The 17,761-nt window shown below is 41.3% G+C and overlaps 1 protein-coding gene across 3 annotated transcripts in view; it reads right to left on the bottom strand.

Annotated features, from left to right (window-relative positions):
- The window catches only part of TARBP1 (TAR (HIV-1) RNA binding protein 1), an 85,559-nt gene that overhangs the window by 32,489 nt on the left and 35,309 nt on the right, over positions 1–17,761 (bottom strand). For all 3 annotated transcript variants that reach the window (XM_045877810.3, XM_045877811.3, XM_045877812.3), the window contains 8 exons: positions 12,433–12,530; positions 9,108–9,269; positions 6,181–6,368; positions 5,558–5,819; positions 5,264–5,452; positions 3,568–3,758; positions 3,315–3,386; positions 1,579–1,699 (listed from right to left, as the gene is read on the bottom strand). In XM_045877810.3, coding sequence (XP_045733766.1) covers positions 1,579–1,699; positions 3,315–3,386; positions 3,568–3,758; positions 5,264–5,452; positions 5,558–5,819; positions 6,181–6,368; positions 9,108–9,269; positions 12,433–12,530 — 1,283 coding nt within the window. The remainder of the gene's footprint in view (positions 1–1,578; positions 1,700–3,314; positions 3,387–3,567; positions 3,759–5,263; positions 5,453–5,557; positions 5,820–6,180; positions 6,369–9,107; positions 9,270–12,432; positions 12,531–17,761) is intronic.

The following is a 17,761-nucleotide window of genomic DNA, read 5'->3' as shown; positions in this document are numbered from 1 at the left end:
TAGATCTGCCTACCCTGGACACTTCCTGTAAATCACACACTAGGTGGCCCTCTATGAAGGGCTTCTTCTCACTTAGCATAATGACTTCAAGGTCCCCCAACGCTGGTTATTTTCAGTCTGTTTGTTGTTAACAGCCATCCTAGTGGATGTGAAGTGGCTCCTCGAGGATTTCGCCTGTCTGACCATTGCCACGCTCTCCGTAACCAGCATTTCTCCCCCCTATCGGATCGTTTCCTTCAACATACAAACAAGCCCCCTCCAGACCCCATCCCAGCCACTCCTTCTCATCAGAGCAAAGTCAAGAGGGCCTATATTCACAGTCTCTACTGGCTCCCCAACCATATGTCTCTCAGCCATTCCACTGAGGTTCTCATTCTCACCATCCCAGGAGAAGATCTTTGTAAAGGTGACTAACGACAGCCTTCTTGCCAAATCTGACGGCCAGTGGGCAGCCTCATATCCCTCCACGCCTCCAGTCAGCACCTCCCTCATGACCTGGGGACACCAGCCTTTCCGGGCATCCTCCAACCTTACTCATGGTGCACCCAGAGTTCCGCCCAATGGCACTGGTCAGAGAGGCCCTCCTTGACCCTATTCCTCCTCATCCTGCTTTACTTTGCTTCCACACACTCTTACATTTTGTATCATGCATCAATATTCACTATAATACATCTCTGTGTTCCAGCTGATGGAGCACCTGCTACTCCACTCATCCTTTAGGGAATCAGTAAACACTACTTCCTCTGAGATGTCTTCCCTGACTCCAATGGTGCAAAGGGGGCATTTTTACGTAAAAAAAAACCCTCCCAGATTGTATATAACTGAAGCTGACCTGCTGCCTTCAGAAAATAAATGCATGATGAACACTGTTATTTCAACACGAGTGGCTTAAGTGGGGGCTTCGGTCATCGATTACATCCCGGCACAGCCCACAGGTGACAAAGCAGACCAGGACTCTATCTAGCCCAGCTTGAAATTCAGAAGAGAGCACTGTATTTGACTTTACCCCTTCCTATCTTCTCCCCAGATTTATAAATGATTTTGCATCAAAAAATATCAATTCTTTACATTATGCCACTTCCTAAATCTTTTATCTTTCTATTCCATTTTTTACACAAAATAACGTATGGATATATCACTCTAAACACAACTGCTTTTGACTGGCACCAGGAAATACACCGAACAAAGTTTAGACAGTACAGGCAAAACACTCTTCTCTAAAACCAAACAAGTTGGACAATCACTAACCAGAAGTTAACTAAAACTAGGGAACATAAACCTCACGTTTCTTCCTGATAAAAAATGTTTAGGGCGCCTGGGCGGCTCAGTCGGTTAAACGTCTGCCTTCGGCTCAGGTCATGATCCCAGGGTCCCAGGATCGAGTCCCTCATCGGGCTCCCTGCTCAGTGGGGAACCTGCTTCTCCCTCTGTCTCTGCCTCTCCCCCTGCTTGTGCTCTCTGACAAATAAATCTTAAAAAAAAATATGTTTAGACTACATACTGTGTCAACATATAGAGCAAATGTTGGATTTTGACTTGTTAGTTGCACAGAAACAAAGTAAAATAAGGCATATTTACTTTATCTAATAGCTTGATTGCAAGATCTTCCATAAACAACTTATGAGACACATTTGAGCCATGTAATAAACACAGGAATTTGACAGCACAAATTCTCACATAGTGGTCTTCTCTTTTAGTACTAAAAAAATGTAAAATGACAAACTACGTTAATACATTTTCAAAACAAAAATACTTCAAGCATTCATTTCAAAATATCAAAACCTTCCAAGGATTTCTAAACTTAACCAGCTTCATACTTAATGACAATGCTTTTTCAATTCAGGATAACAGAAGATAACAAATAAGCATCTCAAAAGGAGAACCTGTACAGTCTGAGCAAATTCCTCCAGATTTCTGGCAGAACAGTGCACAAACTACCCATGTGTGTGGCCAACAAGCTCTTCTCTGTAGACGAAACAGATCATAGCTCATGAAACAATTCCTTACAGAAGACCATGGACACCTGACACCTGATGTCTTTACTGTGCGCGGGACACAGATGTTCTCCAGGTGTGGGGCAAACTCGGGAGCACCACGGGCTCTGAGTATCCCAGTATGTTCTGTGTCCAAATGTGGGAAGATCAATTCAGTCAACTTGTTAACACGTATTTCCAAAGTTCATGATAGCTGCTAAGATGTGAATAAACGTCTAACAACAAAACATCCGTCTAGTAGAAATCAAAGTATTTTGGAACCAACAACTAAAAAATTTCACTTTTATTGCTAAACTAAACCTGCCAAGAAAACAAAAAATCAATTAAAGCAGTTAATGAAAAATGTATATAGTTAATGAAGAGTGCCAAATGATTTAAAACACAGCGATGACTCTCAGACTAACACTCTGTGATACCTATACACAATTATCATTTGTATATATTTTTTATAAACATCTAAACACAAAAATTTTTTTAAATTATGTGGAAAAATAAAACGAAAAATACCTAGCTGACAAGCTCCAAAAAAATTAAATTTAGAGGTTAGGTAAGAACAGTGTTATCCTAGAAATGAAAACTTTAACATAAGATATTGAAAGAGCCTTTAAAAGCATGTTAGGAGTAATTTTATTTTTGTGTGTGGTATATTGACTTGTTAAATGGTGAATTGTGACTCCCCCACCAAAAAAGAGTAACATGTGTGTGCTAAAGATCAGCCCCTACCTAAAAGAAAGAGAGGAATGGGGTTTTATGTTCCCCATAGTCATTTTCTTTTTTTTTTTTAAGATTTTATTTATTTATTTGAGAGAGAGAGCATGAGAGGGGGCAGCAGAGGGAGAGGGAGAAGCAGGCTCTCAGCCGAGCAGGGAGCCCGACCTGGGGTTCGATCTCAAGACCCCGGGATCATGACCTGAGCAGAAGGCAGACGCTTAACTGACTGAGCCACCCAGGCACCCCTGTCATTTTTTTTATTTATATTGGACTTGACACCAAAAATTTTTCCCCCAGAAAATCTTCATTTATTCCCATCAAGAATGTAGTAACACTGTAAAAAAACATCTTCCGATGTCATGTTAGACTTTCTTCTTTTTCTTCATCTTTAAAGAATTGTTTAAGGTTATCAAATTTTAGCAAAGAGTTTTAGATCTGAAATATTAGCAAGGGAATAGGATTTCTAACATGCCTTGAAGGCTCTTTCAATATCTTATAGAGATCACTAGTAAACATTTATTAAATTTAACAAATACAGGATGTCTCTCATCTGATGTTAAATTTTGAATATTCCATTTATATCAAGGTGTGGAAAATCCACATACTTACTTTTCAATAACTGTGTTTGCTGCACAATCATGTCCGAGATTTTCTATGTAGGTCTGCACATCCTGAATAAGTCTTCCCATAAAAAATATTTGGCAAAGAACAGGTTTTAGATGGGAAAAAATTAAAACCCCAAATTTAAAGTTAATTAATGTTTTATATTCTTCTAATTGAAAGCCTTAAAATAAAGACCTAATTCTACACAATTAGGTACTTAATATGAATCATGACGGGTTGAAACAATGGCATCTTTTACCTTTGATCACGCCTAAACACAGTTCCAAATATACAAGCCTCAAGGACAAGTTCGCTATAATTTTTAGCACTTGATAAAGATACTTGGGACACATTTGAAGCAGAAACTATCCAAGATTTGCAGCAATAACTTATGAGTGTATTGAAGACTCCAGTTTTTACAGCAGACATTTCAATTATCTTGTACATAATCTGGAATGAAACACAATGGTCTTTTTATTCTTTGGCCTGTTCAGGTAAGGAAAAAAAAAAAAAGTGTTGCTGAAAACTTACTTGAATGGCTTCAAATGACAGTTTCGACATAAGCACAGAGTATAAAAAATTAAAAATTCTTTATTGTTAAAATTTTGTGAGATGATCAATAATCACAGAATGCTAATTTTTCATTTCTCAATAATAAAACTAAAATTTTACCGATAGTGATATCGCCCCGGGACTTTCCAAGAGAAACGACTGCCCAAAGTAATAGAAGAAAGGAAGGAAAAACATGCCCCCCTTGACATTTTCCATCCTCTCTGCATTTTGCCAGTGCCCCCTCCTGCCCCCGTGTTCTCCAAGGCAGCAAAGACCCCGGTCTCCAAGTGTGTCCTGTGTGCAGGACAGCGGCGTAATAAAAGGACTTTATCTTCCACTCCCCCTTTGGATAATGAGGTACACATGAATTCCTAGGCATGATGGCATCCACCACGTCATGTTCCCTACTATCAGTGGTTGTAAATGCAAATGCCACCAGGAACCAGGAGGACTTTTTGCTAAGGTTATATTCAGAGAAATATTTCTCTGTACAAGAAAAGCAACAGCACAAATGTGGTGACAAATGGCACCTGCCGTCTGCCTTCAGTATCCAGGAGTCAAGGGCTCGCTGTGGAGTGCAGAAGTAGAAGGGGCATGCCCTCTCTGGACGGGCAGCTCCTAGGACGGCCAGTGTAGCCAGGCCATCCCATTTTCCAACATTCTAAGAGAAGGGGAAATACAGATTTTCTTGCAAATTTCCCAATTCTTAAAGGTTGGCAACTCATTTAAAAATGTTTAAGCATTAGGGCGCCTGGGTGGCTCAGTTGGTTAAGCGACTGCCTTTGGCTCAGGTCATGATCCTGGAGTCCCGGGATCGAGTCCCGCATCGGGCTCCCTGCTCAGCGGGGGGTCTGCTTCTCCCTCTGACCCTCCCCCCTCTCATGTGCTCTCTCTCATTCTCTCTCTCTCAAATAAATAAATAAAATCTTTAAAAAAAAATGTTTAAGCATTATATGCATCAAATAAAGTAAATCTGTGTGGCACGTGGCTCACACGCTACTCTTCCATCTCACAGAGCTTGTTCTTACTCATCACACTGAAGAAGGTTCAAAATATTTGTGGACTGAATGAGTGAATACACAACAACAGATCTAGTATGTAATTACAAATACAACTCTCTTCTTCCTCGTGTGCTATAGGTCACACAAATTAAAAAGAAAACAAAAAGTGACCTCCTTTGAATCTAAAGTAGTCAAATTCATAGAAATAGAAAGTAGAAAGTGATTACCATGGGCTGGGGGAGGGAGAAGAGAGTTGTTTAAGGGGTACGGAGTTTCAGTTCAAGTTAAGAAAGTTCTGGAGACCTGTTACAACAACGTGAACATACTTTACTGAATCGTACACTTAAAGACGATTAAGATGGCAAATTTACATTTTACCCCATTGTAAAAAAAAAAAGTTACCTCTTTTATTTTGAAATATGCCCGGCCCTTGATTTTCGCAGCAATGGTAAGAACTTTGGTATCAAAAACAAACTGAACAAAAGCTTTTAAATTAGACCAGAATATCAGCTGAGTATTGCTTAACGCAGATACAATTTTCCAAGCCATGTCAAAAGACTCTACACAGAGTGATTCAGAGGAGGTCAAAAGCTGGAAGGAGAGAAGAAAGAAAGAAATACCTAAGAATGACTTCATTTCGGAAACTGATCTCTGGTCCCACAGTTATTCTTCAATCCCCGTCTCACTGTATCTTACCTTGGGAACCAGAACTTTCATGCAGTGGAACACAGGCAGAACCTGGTCCGAAGGCAGGACTGTGAGGGCTCCTAGCGCGGACTGCAGAGTCCTCACGGGCATCTGAATAGCAGGCAGGATGGGCTCCAGAACGTCACCCTCCGACGCTGGGATAAGGGTGTGATATTTTCTCAACAAGAAAGAGAGGCAGACCCACTGATCATGAATATATTGTGCGACTATTTTCCCCCATCCTTGGGAAGCTGATGATTCTTCAAAAAAACTGAAACAAAACATGCAGTCACCATCCCTTGCTCCTTCAAGTCTGGCTCAGTTCCTTGTGCATGGAGTAACGATCCTTACAAGAAATCCCCGGCCCACAAAAAGCAAGGAAACCACACGGACCTCAAAGTTCTAACTACTCTGAATGTAGGTATTTTCCTTCCCTGTAAGGGATTCACTGAGAACTACATGCAGTAAAGTCAGTGGCTTTCCAGTAACAGAGATGCTATAGCTTCAAATTCCCATACCCTATAAATACAGCTGGGCAATCATTCATCTCAACAATGAAAACAAAAATGAAATTTTAAACATTAGCAACCAGATGCCTTTCACACATGTGCTGCCCTCCGGGGTGGACACACCTGCTCTGCTCCTCCATGTGGGGCTTCTGCAGCGTGTGGTTGAGCGGGAGAGAGGAGAGGAACCTTTCCATGGGTCCGGCATCCAGAGAGTCGAGCTGTAGTTCCGGCTTCTCGTCAACAGCCTCACACACCATGGCCAAGGCAGCCATACTAATGACCCTCTGAATCTGCCTGGCAAGTGTCGGCTCCTGAGGGGGAAACGGAACATCTTTTAGTTCATGAGAGCCAATCTTGACCATCGGGACCTGAGGCCCAGCCGAAGGATGCCTCCCGCCCGCCTTCCCCTCTCCCTGCCTGCTACTGAACATCAGAGGTGACAAAAGGAAACCCAATACTACAAGTCCTTCAGTGTCACCAACCTCTGTGCGATTGGCGGTGACCAAATTTAAAGTGGCAATAAAAACTCAGCAGCTCCGACTAAGACAACAATTTGATCTCTCCAGTTTGGCAGGGGAATTCCTGGACGTGACCCATGACCGAGCAGCCACATATTGAACCTCCAAGTGTATGTGAAGCCCTACTTCTCAGCCTTTTTTCTGCTCATGTACACATTTGGATACACTTCTGTGGATGAGTCTTAACTTCAACTGTTTGGCTGAATTATGTTAAAAACAAAACAAAACAAAACAACGAGGCTCCAGGCATCCATGTAGTGACTCCTTCACCAGCTGTACACTGTTTCCGGAGAGGTGACACAGCCCACAGCTCAGAGCTCCTCACGAACCTCAGGCACGAGGCTGAACCCCGGCTCTGCACTTACTACAGTTGGGCTGTGGACACACTGCAGCTTAGTCTCCTCACCCGTGAAATGGGGACAGTAAGAGAATCTACTTCAGAGGATTACTGTGAAAATCACACAAATGGGTGATGTCATGGAAAGCACTTGAAACTCTACACGCAGGAACAAAAAGAAAGGAAGCCAAGACAGCCTGGCTTCGTACTTGCAGAGAAAATCAACTGTGTCGAGCCAAGAAGCCAGGAGAGCCGGCAGGAGCCCGCACTTTGAACACAGCTGCCCGGAGGGACCACGGCAGTGCCGCCACATACAGCAGCCAGACCGTCTCTGCCCGGAATGAACTTCCTACTCCTCACTCCACACCTTTCCTCACCAACTCCCTAAAATAAAGCAAGTACCTCTATGTATAAATTTTACATAGTAACACTGTCAACACAAGAAATAAAATTTAGGGGCGCCTGGGTGGCTCAGTTGGTTGAGCGTCTGCCTTCAGCTCAGGTCATGATCCCAGGGTCCTGGGACCGAGCTCCACGTCAGGCTCCCTGCTCAGCGGGGAACCTGCTTCTTCCTCTCCCTTTGCTGCTCCCCCTGCTTGTACTCTCTCTCTAATAAATAAATTTAAAAATCTTTAAAAAAAAAAAGAAAAGAAATAAAATTTACTATTACTTTTAGCCAATATGGTCCCTGTTAAGCTTAACGTAATTCAGTGAATTACTAACACAAGCAAGCCATCTTTAAGAATTACTGTGGTATGTTTCATGATTTTGGTCTACATTTAAAACTCACAAAGTCCTTTTACAGCACTAACACACTAATACGTACTAGACAGGATGCTGAAGTAGTAAGTAGGCCTCCTTATCATTTTTTGGTCAACAGTTCTTGAAAACTACTTTAAAAATCAGATTATTGGGGCGCCTGCGTTGCTCAGTCGGTTGAGCAGCTGACTCTTGGTTTCGGCTCAGGTCATGATCTCAGGGTCTTGGGGCCAAGCCCCACATGGGGCTCCGTGCTCAGCGTGGAGCCTGCTTACGATTCTCTCTCCTTCTCCCTCTGCCCCTCCCCCCTCCTAAAAAATTAGATTATTAAAGCAATCAAGTACCTTCTCTGTTTTAATTAGCAGCCTGGACTACTCTATGATTTAGCTCAATTTTATTAAACCCTTATAATGTGTTAAGTGAAAACAGCTAACATTCAGTGAGGACTTTCTTTGTGCTGGGCACTGTTCTAAAGTTTTAACATGTATGAGCTTGCTTTAATTCCCATTGTCAACTCTATACCCCTCATTTTGCAGGTGTGGTAAATGAGGCACAGGGATGTTAAGTAATTTCCTCAAGGTCACAAAGCTAGCAAGATTAAAGCCAGGATCCATATCTAGGAAGTCTAATTCCAAAGCCTGTGCTCATAACCACTATACCTTTTCATGCCATGTTTAAGAAAAGCTTCCAGGTACTAAAAAGGATCCAGAGGAGAAGACACATACACATAAGTTATTGCAAAAACAAGAGAGATAGAGGTAAATACTACAATGGAGGCATAAAGAAAAAAAGATAAACGAAGGAAGCAATGAGACACTGATCCAAGTTGGGCCCTAAAGGATGGACCGGATTTTTGACAAGTGCATCCTGAAGGGGAGGGAGTTGTTGGTGAAAGGACCAGACAGAAGGAAAGCCCAGATGAGGAAGAAGGTGGTATGTGCTTGTGATCCGTGAAGCTCTATGACGAGGCCCCTATGCATGACTGCAGCATAATAGCACTGGGGGGGCGAGGGAGGGAGGAGAGAGAAGGCAGCAAAAGACCAGGGTAGACAACAAGGTAGACGGCCAAGGATACAGGCTGCTGGATGTATTAATACACACCACGTGTTATATATCACATACGTGTTATATGTCACCTATCACATATATGTCATGTACCATATAAATACTTAGACATGTTGAAGTGTCTCTTACTGGTACTTGGGCAAAGACTCAGTTCAGTGAAAATCCACTCTCTGTATCTAAACAGCTTTAAGACTGAAGTCACCACACCTTTGTTATATACCTATAGGAGTCCCAATCTTCACCAAGTACTATGAACAAAGGATACTATTTTAAATTTCAGCAGATGCTTTTCATATCAGAATGTTAATAATCAAATCTATATTCTACATATGGTTATTCAACATAACTACACACCTTGAATGAAGGATTACCTGTCCACTGTCGATCTCTTGAAGATGCCGAATAGATGCATTTTTCAGAGGAGAAATAACTCTCCAAATGGGGTTGCCTCTTTTCCACCCAACCTTCAAATGGGTATTTATAAGCTCAGTTAATACCATCAGGTATAAATGGCAACGATCCAGATCCGAAACCTAAAGACAAACAGTAACAATTAACATGCAAGGTCCATGATTTTTACCAAACTATGAGAGTTCAGACAGGAAATAAATGACCTTATTTAAACGTACTAAGACAAGAATTGAGAGAAAAAGTCATTTCCTCCAAGAAGCCCTCCATGATCTCCCCATGCAGAGCTAAGGACTCCCTTCTCTGAGCTTACACAGCAACTCTGCATTCAGTATAACTGCAGCACACGTCATGATTCACTCATCTGGCTCACGAACGTTCTACCAACTCTTGCACCCCAAGGCCAACAGATCATAAATAACAATTAGAGCGGTGACAACTGCCTTTGTTTTAGGCAGGTTATGATCCTCCATTCTTACTAGGAAGGTTACGGTCCCATTTTGCTAACATGATGACTAAGTTCTGGAGAAGTCAAACAGTTCGGCCAGCATCTCAGAGCTGGTAAGTGGGAGAGACGGAATTAAACGCAGGTCTTTGCAACGTTGAGTTGCAGGGTTCAGTCCAGCACTACGACCCGCCAGCTCTGTGACCCAACCTCTGTTGGCCTCAGATTCCTTATCCACAAAATGGAGAGGGTAACATCTACCCACCACGGGGATGGATGCGGATTCTTTTCAAAGAATTGAGAAAGTATGGTAAGTGGACTAGCCCTATCATCAGTATACCAATTACTGTATCCTTGGCAGACTTTCGGGACACCAGGAAGCACATGATTCCTGCATTTAATCGGTGCTCACGGAGCAAGCACGACATGTCAGGCACGTAGCCAAGTGCCAGGACATGGCACAGACAGAGAGAAACAATCACAGAGCCTGGTGGAGACCAAACACCAGCTGTGCGAGTGAGGGATCGAGTGCCAGAGAGGATTCCTGAATGTGGGGCTCAGGAAGCCGGCTGGATGGTGGAACATTCCTGAGGAGGGAATGGCGAGGGGTGCAATTCTGAACGGCTTAAGTATGAGAAATGCAACTCGAGTTGTCCAAGAGCACCTGGCTGACGGAGTGGTGAGCTCGGGAGAGCCGCCGGAGGTGGAGACGGAGACGTAGGGTCCCTGGCACAGCTGAAGCTGGGGGTGCAGCCCAGACAGCCTCACAGGAAGAATGGGAGAGAAGAAGGGCCCGGGCCACGCTTTCTAAAGCTCCCATGTTCGAGGCTCTCTAGTGGAGAACGCATAATTGAAGGGAAGGTGGGGGTGATGGCAGAGAGATGGGGCCACCCCAGGGACAGCTGGTGTTTTGAGGGCCAAGTGGCTGACGTGTCCAGTGGGGCTGAGGAGTCATGAAAACCATGGATTGAGGGGCGCCTGGGTGGCTCAGTCGGTTAAGCGTCTGCCTTCGGCTCAGGTCATGATCCCAGGGTCCTGGGATCGAGCCCCACTTTGGGTTCCCTGCTCAGTGGGAAGCCCGCTTCTCCCTCTCACACTCCCCCTGCTCATGCTCTCTCTCTCTCTCAAAAAAAAAAAACAAAAAGAAAAGAAAATCATGGTTTGAAAAGTATCCATCAGGTTTATTTATGACAAAGGAATCACTGACAGCTTCAGAGAGAGCCGCTTCAGGGCTTCAACAGAGGCAGAAACCAGGTGAGAATGGAGCTGTGGAGTGTTTATAGATTCGGCTTATGGAGAGAAGGAAATTAGGAGCTGGAGGGACCAGGCAATAGAAAGAGTGGGTTCCTTGAGATGAGGGACTACCAAAGCTGTTTCGGGGCTCATGAAAGAATCCAGGAGACACGGAGAGGCTGAGAATACGAGAAAGAAGGGGTGGGGGACCGTCAACAGTCAGGTCCTAGAGCAGATGGAAGAGGACACAGGCCAGATTCCCAGGGAGGCCGGAAACAGGTTGAGTCTAGGGGCTGCACTCCCTGGGGGCCCGAGGGCAGGCGCCCCCAGGAGCAGCCCGTAGCAAGTACCAGGGCCCATCCTCGCTCCCTATATTCTACGTATGCTTTGTAGCTTGAAATCAGCCATGGAAACAGATAAATACTACAAACCAGGGCTTTCTTCCCCGAGAGCAGTCGTTAAACAAAATCACATGAACCCTTCCTCTTTTAAAAGCTATTTTTAGCATCAAATTCCAAACAAAAACAGTTATGTTCTATAATGGATACATGGAGGTTCATCATACTTCTGTGTGTGTCTGAAAATCTCCCTAAAAAAGAAGGTAAGATAATACTGATGATAATAAAGTGATGTTGAAGCAAAACAAACCAAAAGAGTTAGTTCTTTATTAAATGCCTTCTTGGAAATGTAGGTATAGCAAGGCCACTATTAACAACTGCTTAGTAAGAAGACAGTTAACCCTCCCCACTCCAGAGGGCTTTTTCTTCATAGTTTCCTTGCCTTCCTACCATAACAGCTCAGGTCCTTCAGTAGAGAACTTGCCTTTCTGTATTTTCACACCTGCTCACGAGCCTATCAAACAAATGTACTTAATTGAGTATTCTAATAAAAATTAAAATAAGTATATTTTCTCACTTTATTAACAATCTACTTATTCTAAAGCTTCAACATTTGTCCCTAGAGATTTCAACTAAAAAAAAAATTAAGAATAATAAGCATTTCTATAAGAATCAGCATTTTCAAAATACTCTGGAAGGAAAAATTTTTCTTTTTTTTTTTTAACTTCCAGTGCAGTTAACATGCAGTGTTATATTAGTTTCAGGTGTTCTCATCTGTCCTAGAGGAAACAAAGTATGTGGAGAGTGCAGAGAGCAGAAAAGGACACTCACCTCAGACCGACTATTACCTATTCTGTGTTTCAGAATCGCTTATGGAGCTTTAGAACCAGACCCGTACTGATGCCTGGTCCACCTCAAACCTGCCAAATCCCACTCTCCGGAGCCTAGGACCAAATACGCCTGAATACCTGAAGCACTCCAGTGAGGTCATGCCACGCGGCTCTCTCAGCCCCTGGGGAGTGGATGTATTATCTCCATTTTGTGGATGAGAAAGCGGAGGCTCGGAAGAGCTACCTAACTCTCCCAAGGCCTCGGTTAGGACACGGGTGGAATGGAACGAGGAGACTCCGAAGCTTAGAGTTTTTTCCGCTTCCTAAGTGGCTTCTCCAGAAAGTATCACATTAATTTTCTCAATTTCATACAGTGCCTGCCAGTAAGTAATCACTCAAATATTGATGAAAAGAATGGAAAGTTGCTCCTGTGAGTACTTACACTACTTAGTTCATTCATAGTAAGCCGTCGGAGGATAAATTCGGAAATGCTCTCGGTGGCAGACATGACAAAGCTCTGAAGGAATGTAAACACCTCATCTGTACGGGGGGAAAAAGTGTGTAACTGAAATGACAGAAATATAAGTTCCTTGGTACAAAATATGCCAGATTTTCTAGTAAAAGTGCAACTATGTTAAGCATATGGGTGCATCACTTACCAAAAACGAATTCCAATAATGTAACAGTCATTAGTACCATGGGGCAATCTATAATTCACCTTAAAGATCATTTAAGAGTTTTAGTTCTGGGTAAGATGGAACAGGGGCATACCAGCCTTTCTCACTATAAAACGTGGACAGAATATCTGAGCATCTATGTGGAGACCCTAAAAGGTAAAAAGTAGCAGACAGATTCAGAAAGCAGTAACACTCAACAGACTGAAACCACGCACAGGAGCAGTCAAGAAAGTGGGCAGCATGATGGGCCCCGACTTCTGACCAGAGAGTGGAAAAGGGGAACCCCAGAAAAGCAGACAATGAGTCCTCAGGAGGTTCCAGAGGGGGGATGCTTAGGACAATGGCCCCAGAACATGGTTTGTGAACTGCTGGGCTCACCCCGAGAGGCTATGCATGGACCTGCGAGTGAGCAGCATCCCAAAGACTTTCTGAACTGAACTAACAGAGAGACAGCCACCCAGGTCCCAGACTGGCCACCGGGTGGATCATACGTGGTGCAGGTCAAGACAGCACCACAACGCCAACAGTGGAACCAACAGGCCCAGAAACTGGAATGTCAGGAATTAAGGGCTAACCCTAAGCCGACTGTCTGCTTACATAAGATTATCAAGTTCTCCACAGGATTTAAACAAGACCCAGAGTCTCATAATATAATATCTAGGATTCAATCCAAAATAACAGGGCACGTGAAGCATCAGAAAATTCCTAGCTCACAAGGGAAAAGATAATCTGCCAATGCCAACAATGAGATGATGTTGACTCCAGAAAAACCCGACAAGGACTCCAAACAGCTAATGATAAAAATGCTTCAACAATTAATCAACACACCCTCTTGAAACATGGGAAAATAGAAAGTCTTAGCAAAGAAACATAAGATACACACAAAAACCAAATAGGAATTTTATAATTGAAAAGTATACGTACTGAAATTTGAAGAACTCACTGGATGGGAACAGTAACAGAAAGGAGAAGCATGAGAAAGGAGTCAGTGAACTTGAAAACAGATCAATAAAATAAAATAAATCATATGCATTATGACATAGTGTAACCAAACTGCTGAAAACTAAAGACAATCTTGAAAGCAGAGAAAAATAGCATATTACCTAGGTGAAGAACACACTGAATTACTACAGAACTCTAATGAGAAACCATGGCAGCCAGAAGCAAATGGAATACGTTTAAATTGCTGAAAGAAAAGACCCGTCAAACCAGAATTTTATATCCAGTGAAAATATTCCTCAGAAAGTGAAATAAAGACATTCTCAGATGAAGGAAAACTAAGAGAATTCACTGCCAGCAACCCTATTCCAAAAGAATGCTAAAAGCTGTTCTTCAAACACAAGGCATATGATGCCTCAGGAAAACACGGGACGTCAGGGATGAAAGAAAAGCAAAAGAAACTGCAAACATCTAGGTAAATACAATAGGTTCTTCTCTTGTGATTTTTAAAATCTCTCTGATGGTTGAAAGCAAAAAGGATAACATTGTCTGGTAGTTATCAACAAATGTAGATATAAGACAACTATAATACAGGGGGGGAAGGGCAAAGGAGTCCATAGGGTGGTAAAGTTTCTACATTCATTTCACATGGTAAAACATTAACTCTAAATAGATTGAAAAGTTAAGTGTGAATACAGTAGTCCCTAAAGCAATCACAAACACACACACAGACGGACACACACGCGTGCGTGCACACACACACAGAGAATATTAAATATTTAGTAAAAAACACAATAGGTAAATTAAAATGGAATACGAAATAATGTTCAAACTGCCCAAAACAAGCCAAAAGAGGGAAAGACAGAAATGAAAAACAGAGGGAATAAACAGAATGCAAAAAATAAAGAACTGAAATACATATGTAATTATACTAAATGCAAATAGTCTACACCAATTAAAAGACAGTGTCAGAATGGATAAAAAATCATGACCCAATTATATAGTGTATATAAGAAATTTGCTTCAGATATAACAATCTAAATAGAATAAAAGTAAAAAGCCAGGAAATACTACTATGCAAATTCTAATCAAAAGAAAGTAAGAGTGGTTATATTACTACTAGACAAACCAGACTTCAGAGCAGAGGAAATAACCAGGGATCAAAAGGGATACTGCCTAACAAGAGTCAACTCAACAAGAAAATGGCACTATCCTAAACAAATAGGCACCTAACAACAGAACTGCAAAACATGAAGCCAAAATAATAGAACTAGAAAGAGAAAGAGATAAACCCAAACTCAGAGTTAGAAACTTCAACACTCCTCTTAGTAACAGAGTAAACAAAAAACAGCAAGGACATAAAACTGAAAAATACCATGAAAATCTTGGATCTGATATTTATAGGACACTCCACCCAACAACAGAATACACGTTCTTTCCAAGTGCACATGGAACAGTATGCAAGACAGACCATACCCTAGATCATAAACAAACCTTAATGAAGTTTCAAAAACTGAAACTGTGTAAAGTATGCTCTCTGACTAGAATAGAGTTGAATTAAAAATAACAGAAAGATAACAAGAAAATCCCCAAACACACTTCTAAGTAATTCATGAGTAAAAGAGGGTGTCTCAAGAAAAGTCAGAAAATACTTTGAACTGAAATACAACATATCAAAAGTTTTGGGATGCAATAAGCAAAACTTAAAAAATTTATAGCACTAAAGGTCATTTTCAAAAAGAAGATCTAAAATCAACAACCTAAACTTCCACCTTAACTTTTTTAAAAAGGCAAAATAAACCAAAAGCAAGCAGACAGAAGCAAACAAAAAAACAGAAATCAATGAAATTGAAAAAAAAAAAAATAGAAAAAAAAAATCGATGAAACCAAAAGCTGGTATTTTGGTTTCAAATAACCAAACAAATAACTCAATTTTAAAATAGATAAAAGATTTGAACACTTTGCAAAATGTGATATCACTCTTAGAAATGTTCATTTTTTTTAAAGATCACATAGCATTAAAAATTACAGAATTAGGGGTGCCTGGGTGGCTCAGTCGGTTAAGCGGCTGCCTTCGGCTCAGGTCATGATCCCAGGGTCTGGGATCGAGCCCCGCATCAGGCTCCCTGCTCGGCGGAGAGCCTGCTTCTCCCTCTCCCTCTGTCTGTCGCTCTGCCTGCTTGTGCTCTCTCTCTCCGTTAAATAAATAAAAATCTTCAAAAAAAAATTATAAAAAAAAAATTACAGAATTAATTTAAAATTTTCATGTTACTTGTTAGAGAGACGATACTATCTGGAATTGATAAACCACTAGCCAGTCTTTTTTTTTTTTTTTAAAGATTTTATTTATTTATTTGAGACAGAGAGAATGAGAGACAGAGCGCATGAGAGAGAGGAGGGTTCGAGGGAGAAGCAGACTCCCTGCCGAGCAGGAAGCCCGATGCAGGACTCGATCCCGGGACTCCAGGATCATGACCTGAGCCGAAGGCAGTCGCTTAACCAACTGAGCCACCCAGGCGCCCAACCACTAGCCAGTCTTAAGAGAGGCAGAGACAGAGAAAGAGGATACAAATTATCACAGACCCCAGATGCTGCACACATTAAAAGGAGAAGGGATTACCATGGGCCATGGACAATTCTAGAAATATAAATGTTCCCACTCACAAATGCCATGATTGTCTATAAAGAAAAATCCCAAGGAATCTATTTAAAAAAAAACAAAAAACAAACCCCCCCCTCATAACTAACTAATAAGTGCTTCAGTGAGTTCAGGGGATACAAGGTCAACACACAAAAATCAATCACATTTCTGTATACTAGCAATATACAACTGAAAAGCAAAATTTTAAAAAATTTATCACTTACAATAGCTTCCCCCAAAAGACATACTTGGGCACAAATCTAACAAAACCTGTACAGGATCTATATGCTGAAAACTAAAAAGCTCTGATGAAAAAAATCAAAGACAGCCTAAGTAAACCGAGAGACACACTATATTCATGGACCAAAAGTCTCAAAATAATAAAGGCAATTCTCCATAAATTGACCTACAGATTTAATGCGATTCAGTCAATATTCCAGGATTTTTTGTAAATACAAGCTGATTATAAAGTTTATATGGAAAAGCAAAGGAACTAGAATAGCTAGAAATAAGAATTTGAAAGAAGCATCCTACCTATTTAAAGAGTTATTGTAAATCTACAGTAACCAAAACAGTGTGGTATTGGCCAAGGGATAAACATAGATCAACAGAAGAGAGTCCAGAAGTCGATCCACACAAATATGGCCAATTAATTATTTTTAAACAACTTTACTGATATAATTCATGTAACATAATTCACCCATTAAAAGCATATAATTCAATGGTATCTAGTACAGTCACAGATATGTGCAACCATCACCATAGCCAACTTTTTAGAACACTTTCATCACCACAAAGAGAAACCCCATACCCTTGACCATCACCTTCATAAGCCCATCCACTCCCCCCACCCCGCCCTACACAATCACTAACCTACTTTCTGTCTCAGATCTGCCTATTTTGGACATGTCATATAAATGGAATTATATAATATATGGTCTTTTGTGACTGCTTCTTTCACTTAACATGTTTTCAAAGTCCATCCATGTTGTAGCGTGTATCAGTAATTCATTCCTTTTCACGGCCAAATATAGATATATCACATCATTTATCCATTCATCAATCCATCTATTTTGGATTATTTCTGCCATGCCCAATTTTTTTTTTTTTTTTAACAACAGTACAAAACAACAGAGAAAGGACAGTCTCATCAACAAATAATGCTGAGCAACTGGATATCCACAGGCAAAACAAAAAAACAAAACCTCAACCTAAACCTTACACCTTAAAAATTGATTCAAAATGTATCATAAATCCAAAAATAAAAAACAATAAAATATTTAGAAGAATTTCCTAAACATGATACCTAATGCACAATCCATAAAACAAAAGAAAAAAGCCAACCGGACTTCATCAAAATGAAAACTTTTGCTCTACAAGGGAGAGACACTTAAGAAACTGAAAAGCCAAGCTAAATTGGAAGAAAGTATTTGTAAATCACATATCCAACAAAGGACTTGTATCCAGACTATATCATGAATTCTCATTATATACATTTCATACAAGTGTATGAA

Source organism: Mirounga angustirostris, unplaced genomic scaffold, assembly GCF_029215605.1.
Source record: "Mirounga angustirostris isolate CCGP_5_RB_7025 unplaced genomic scaffold, mMirAng1.0.hap1 SCAF_6, whole genome shotgun sequence".
NCBI lineage: Eukaryota > Metazoa > Chordata > Mammalia > Carnivora > Phocidae > Mirounga > Mirounga angustirostris.
Note: the sequence above shows the minus strand (reverse complement) of the source record. Positions and strands in the feature narration are given on the sequence as shown.